We start from the raw sequence: 6,000 nt of genomic DNA, 5'->3' as shown, positions 1-6,000 counted from the left end.
TGTCTCTCTCTCTCTGTGTCTCTCTCTCTCTGTGTCTCTCTCTCTCTCTCTCTCTCTGTGTGTGTGTCTCTCTCTCTCTCTGTGTGTGTCTCTCTGTGTCTCTCTGTGTCTCTCTGTGTCTCTCTGTGTCTCTCTGTGTCTCTCTGTGTCTCTCTGTGTCTCTCTGTGTCTCTCTCTCTCTCTCTCTCTCTCTCTCGATCTGGCTGAACTTGCTGAAACCCTTTATATACTGTATTTGAAAGTTTCAATCATATCCCTCCTTTCACTTCTCTCCTTCAAGCTGTACATACTGATTTCCTTTACTCTTTCCCACGTTTTATAATGTAGACTATGCACCATTAACCCTCTGTTATTTATTATTATATATTCTGAATGTAACACTTCTTTTCCCTCTTTTTAGACCGACATCCTATTCACTAAGGTGTGGGCCTAAGTCCTACTCCCCGTTATAACAATACTATCCCTTGTGCTAGGCATGTGGCCCAAAGGTCAGACAATAGAACAGGACACTAGGCTTTGAATAACAAATGTATTTATAAGAAACCACTTATAGCCAAAGATCTACAGACATAACAGAGATCCTCAATCTGAGGATTAGATACACAATATTACAGTAATTATAAAACGCTGCGCAGTCGTGTCCCAATGTCTCTCCCAAGTCCCCACGACACCGGGATAGGAGGGCTTGTGACACAATGTTGGAGCTCTTAGTAACTGTTGATTTGACACGTGGCAGGCCTGTTCCTCACAAAGCCTTCAGTACCCTTGTTTACACTGAGGATCGCCCTGTTCATTACTCTCAACACCGGTAACCCTCTTGGTTGTTGATCATTCTATCCCCCAACAGACTGTCTCATCAGTCTCACAGCGACTGCTAGCGTCTCCATGCATCTCTCTTTCTCTGCACATTCTGCTGCATCTCCTTGCAGGATGGACTGACCCAGAGTCTCAGCCAGTCCAGAGATCATGGAGGCTCCCTGGACGACTGCCTCTATGTGCTTTTGCAACCCCTCTTCAAGTTTCCTCCCTTCTTCCACAGTCTTTCCTATTGCCTGCTTCTCTGTCTATCATGAGTCACATCCTCCTGCCCCAGAACACACTGCCTGATGCAGCACAGCATGCTGGGAGTTGTAGTTTCCCTTTTGCAGCCGCGGGGCAGTGTATGTGTGTCAGCTGCATACACTTACAAGAGGCTTACATGGATATGGTCTCCAGTATCTATGTGAGGTGACCAAAACCCTAATAAATCACACACATTCGGCATTCCAACAAGTCAATCTACATAAAAATTGCTGAGTCTTTACATACTTAAGTATATAAAAATAGTAACACTTACACATCTACAAGAATAAGCATGTCTTTTGGAGATGCAGCTCCTTGTATGTACCTGAAAATGTAGATAAAAAAATAGTTATTAGCATGAAATATTATTTTGCAAATGAAACACTTCCAGTAGTTGAACTTTCAATTTAGCAACTTTATTGGTGCTATATTTAGAAGTTATGACATTACATCTAGTAATCCGTGGTCTCAAACCTTTTTACATTCTGCACCCCCTTCTAGAAAATACCTGTTCCTCGTACCGCTAGTTAATAAATGTTATTGCCTACTCATCAGAGTGTAGTTATCAAAACTGTTTGCCTGAACCCAGGAAGTATAATGTCCTGTGCTTTTGAGGGAACACACGCTTAATAAGGCCCCAAAATGCACCTCAATGTGTGTAGAAATCATGGGTGGTGTATCTGTCCATTACTGAATCAGCATCCAAAGTCACACCCCACAATGCCCTGCTGCTGGGTATGCAAAGCATTGTGGGAAGTGACATTGGAAGCTCCTGCTTTAATTGACAGCTATACCAAATAGTTTTGGGCACTAAACGTACAGTTCCCACACGGGCCGAGGAACCCACTATACCACCATTACAGATTTTATTTGATGAACCACTTGAAGACACCTCACAAACCACTAGGAGTTCCTGAACCCCCTGTTGAGGATCACTGATATAAATCAGGTGCGCGCAAACTTCCTGAGTTGCCCTCCTCTGCCCGGCAGCCACAACATTCGTGCCCCCCCTCTCCAAGGAGCTGGCGTCAAATGACGCCGCGGGTCATGTGACGTCACGTCATGTGACCCGCAGCATCACACGTCACATGACCCTGTGAAATCATTTGACGCCACGTTGCCATGGCGACGTGTCGCTTTAGAGCCAGCAGAGAGCAGGTAAGGGAGTTAGGCCTTGCCCCCGCTGCCTGCTACAGCGTCCGCTGTGGCGGACGCTGCGCTCACGAGAGCCCTCCCCGCAATGGCGCCGGGCCCGCTGCGAGGTGGGGCCGCAGCGCTCGCGCGAGTGCTACTCCTGCTCTCAATAGAATTGAGAGCAGGAACTCGCGTCGAGCGGCTAGGCACGCCCCCCGGCGGTTCAGCCAATGAGGGCGAACCTGCCGGGTGACGTCATGGCCGCGCCCCCGTCACTCCTCCACCACGCCCCCCCCCCCCCGGTCTCTGCTCCTGCAGTGAGCTGCAGACCGGGGAATAGCCGGAACGCGCAGCCAAAAGCGCGGGCGCGCATTAGAGCGCCGTGACCGGGGCCTTAGCCTTACAGAGGCCATCACGCCTCCCCCGGCATTTAATTTATATGCCTTTGGGAAGGGCGCGGGGCCTCTGTAACTGCTACGCCCCCCTAGAAATTCATGCGCCCCCCCCCAGTTTGCACACCCCTTATCTAGATCATACTATTCAAATGGTCATGTTTTTCATGCGAGTTGGGGATACCAAAGAAGATTGGCAGATTTATACAAGATGATACATAACTTGTCTACCAGCAATATATTCACAAGGCAATCTACATACAGTATGGATAACCCAAAGGTAAGACAGACTGAAGTCACAAGACATCTGGTTACAGCATTGTGTGTTAGACAATTTTTACACACAAGTGAAGACATACTCAGCAATCTCTATTACAATATTTGACATTTAAATCTTAAAAAAGAAGCAATCTTTTAGTGCCACTTATATTTTTAAAAATGCACTTTGAAAACAATTATTTATTACGTAGATTTGTAGTATTTTTCCAACAGTGAAAGTTGTAATTATCATTAAAGAGGACAATTGTTGATTGGATTGCTGACATTTTTAACATTTGTATAATAGTTACATCTGTGTTTACTATAATTTCTATATATCGCCAACTCTAGCTTTGCATTTTAAGTACAGGTTTTGTATTAAGTATTCCAATACTTATTAGCAAGAATTTTATTTATCTAAAACACAAATAGATTTAAGAGCTAGATGTTTTTAGCACTATACTAAAGATCTTTTGTATGAATACATCAATGGCTTCCTGTTTTCAGAAGGATAAAGTGCTCTAGGTCTTTCACGGACACAAAAGTAGAGTACATCATGCAGTTACCTTCCCACTCAGCCCGTCTATCCATCTACAGTGTACTTTCAATCGCAAAAGAGCAATACAAGGAATTCCAAGGATACTGTTGTGTACTAAACATAGTTCACTAATTGATATATCACCTTATTATTGTAACTATAGACATGGTATCTGATTTCACTGGTTTCTGCTAAAAAAAGACTTCAATACATAGCCTAGACAGGTTAAATTTGGGTCAATAATAAAATGATTCTTTAATTAACTTGCCTTATTATAGACTGCTATAAGCAAAAAAGTTCTCATATTTAATGAATAACGAAGTTGTGACGGATTAGTGTATTCACTATAAAACTTGAATTTCAAAGTTATTCCTAATTTTTATTTATAAAAATCTCAGACAAAGATTAAACAACATTGCACTGTAAATATGTTCTGTCTAATATTAAATAGCTAGTTTTTTTTACAGTGTTTGAATAGTAAACATTCCTGTCCTTCACATATTTCCACACATTGACAGAGAAGCTCCAGTGTGCATTATTTTTTAACTGTCTATTTTTTTATAAATTTAATTGTATATGATTGAGTGAGTTGTTTCTCAAAATATGTAGAACATTGGTATATATTATCTCAGCGGTGCGCAATCTGTGGGGCGCGACCCCCAGGGGGGGCGCGAGACTGCCGACGGGGGGCGCGGGGTTTACAGAGGCCCCGCGCGCTTCCCGAAGGCACTTAAATTAAGTGCCGGGGGAGCTGCAGGGCCTCTGTAAACCATACTTACCCGTGGCTCGGGCGGCTTCCTCCCAGCATCGCCATGGCAAACTGGCGTCAAAATGACGCTGCGAGGTCATGTGACGTCACGTTGCTATGGCAACGTGACGTCATTACGCCGGTGCGAGGGTAAGTTGGGGTTGGGGGGGGCACGGGAGGGAGGGGACAGCCGGCAGGGGGACGCAGGGAAAAAAGTTTGCGCCCCCCTGTATTATCTAATTACATTTTTTTTTTTTACTTGTGTAGCTGTATTCAAATGCACATAAGATATGTAAGTGAATACAGGCATCAATATCAAACATTGGCTAGACCTGACACAAGATGGACAATGCTGGAGTTAGGAAAATGACACTAAATACTGTATGCTTCATTTGGAAAATGTGTTGCTGTTCAGTGTTTATGCATCAGTTTTAGTAGCTATATCACTGCAACAGATGTACAAGCATCAAGAGAATACACAACCCTTTCTCCCTTATTCATTAACTCAAAAATGACATATGGATGTATGCAGCATTAGCCAATGTGGCTTAATACGTAATGCATGTCACTTAAAGGTATTTTTTTTTTTTTTAATAGATGCAGTAGTTGCTGAACTTTAAGGCTATGTTATTATCTAAGCTGCCAATTAATCCGTTCTCCCGTGACCAATCAGCAAATTTCCTGCTTCCCAGTGTACCCAATATGGCTGCCTATTTCAAAAGAGGAAGTGCTGTTGTCATAAATGGTTGCTATAGAAACCTGAGGAAACGTAATACATTAAAACACATTAAAGAAGTGAATACAGAGGGGGTGGGGGTTAATGCAATAAGTATTATGTAAGAGTACACAACTGATTTATTTCAAGAAAACACCTAGGATTTTGAAGGCAATGTGCTTTAAGCTGAAGGGGTAGCTTAGTAGTAAAGCAATTGCCTTTGAAGCTAAGTGAATCCAGTTTGAATCCTAGTGCCAGCTAAATTTGTGAACTTGGCATGTCACTATCCCCCTCTGTATCGGACACCTAAGTTCATTTGTAGGCTCTTTGGGGAAAGGGCTCATTGTGCCTGCAAACTTCTATGTGTAGTGCGAAGTGCATTGTCATCACTATAAAAGAAAAAAAAATGTTATTATATATTTTCCCAACATTTCCTTTGACTCCTATGGGAAGTATGTAATATTTTCAGTTATACTGTAATATGTTATTATGGATTATGTCGTAAGTAATTTGGGGGTGTCACTTGTGATTTAATCATAACCCAAGTTTGAGTTATGGGTCTCAATTATGTTCTACATTAGCTGTTTATTACAGTTCAGTGAATAACGCAACATCTCTTATTACCATAACACTCCCTCCTATGTTTCATTACATAGCAAGTGATAATATTTATTGTCCTCTTACGATGAAAAATAATGAGGCAGAGTGAGTAAATGAGCGAGACATGCTAATGTCATTTCTTTCTAGCCAGTGGATTTCAACCGTATTCATTAAGTTTGAAATGGTCTTAGAAAATGTCAGTGTTACATTCAATGAGAAAACTCACACACACACACACAAACACAAAGCTAAACTTACCAGGGTCTTCTTCGCACATCATAAAGATCGATTTTGTTGAGAGTCCTGCTCTTATCTACCCAGGGGGAGGCTAAAAAATAACAAACATATATTTAGACATTAATAGAAATTGGCCAATAACCATACATTTTAAGAATAAAAAAAACAGTAAAACAAGTATGATCTATCTCAGTGGTCCCCAACTCCAGTCCTCAAGGACCACTAACTGTGCAGGTTTTAAGGATACCCCGGCTTGAGCACAGGTGGTTCAGTCAAAATGATTGAGTTTCCTGTGCTTAAGCAGGGGAATCCTTAA

The 6,000-nt window shown here is 42.3% G+C and overlaps 1 protein-coding gene across 8 annotated transcripts in view; it reads right to left on the bottom strand.

Annotated features, from left to right (window-relative positions):
* CACNA2D1 (calcium voltage-gated channel auxiliary subunit alpha2delta 1) overlaps positions 1-6,000 on the bottom strand; it is a 717,165-nt gene that overhangs the window by 186,890 nt on the left and 524,275 nt on the right. For all 8 annotated transcript variants that reach the window (XM_075599579.1, XM_075599575.1, XM_075599572.1 and 5 more), the window contains exons 8-9: positions 5,706-5,775; positions 1,337-1,387 (exon numbers count right to left, since the gene is read on the bottom strand). In XM_075599579.1, coding sequence (XP_075455694.1) covers positions 1,337-1,387; positions 5,706-5,775 — 121 coding nt within the window. The remainder of the gene's footprint in view (positions 1-1,336; positions 1,388-5,705; positions 5,776-6,000) is intronic.

This window comes from Ascaphus truei, chromosome 5 (assembly GCF_040206685.1).
Source record: "Ascaphus truei isolate aAscTru1 chromosome 5, aAscTru1.hap1, whole genome shotgun sequence".
Classification (NCBI taxonomy): domain Eukaryota; kingdom Metazoa; phylum Chordata; class Amphibia; order Anura; family Ascaphidae; genus Ascaphus; species Ascaphus truei.
Note: the sequence above shows the minus strand (reverse complement) of the source record. Positions and strands in the feature narration are given on the sequence as shown.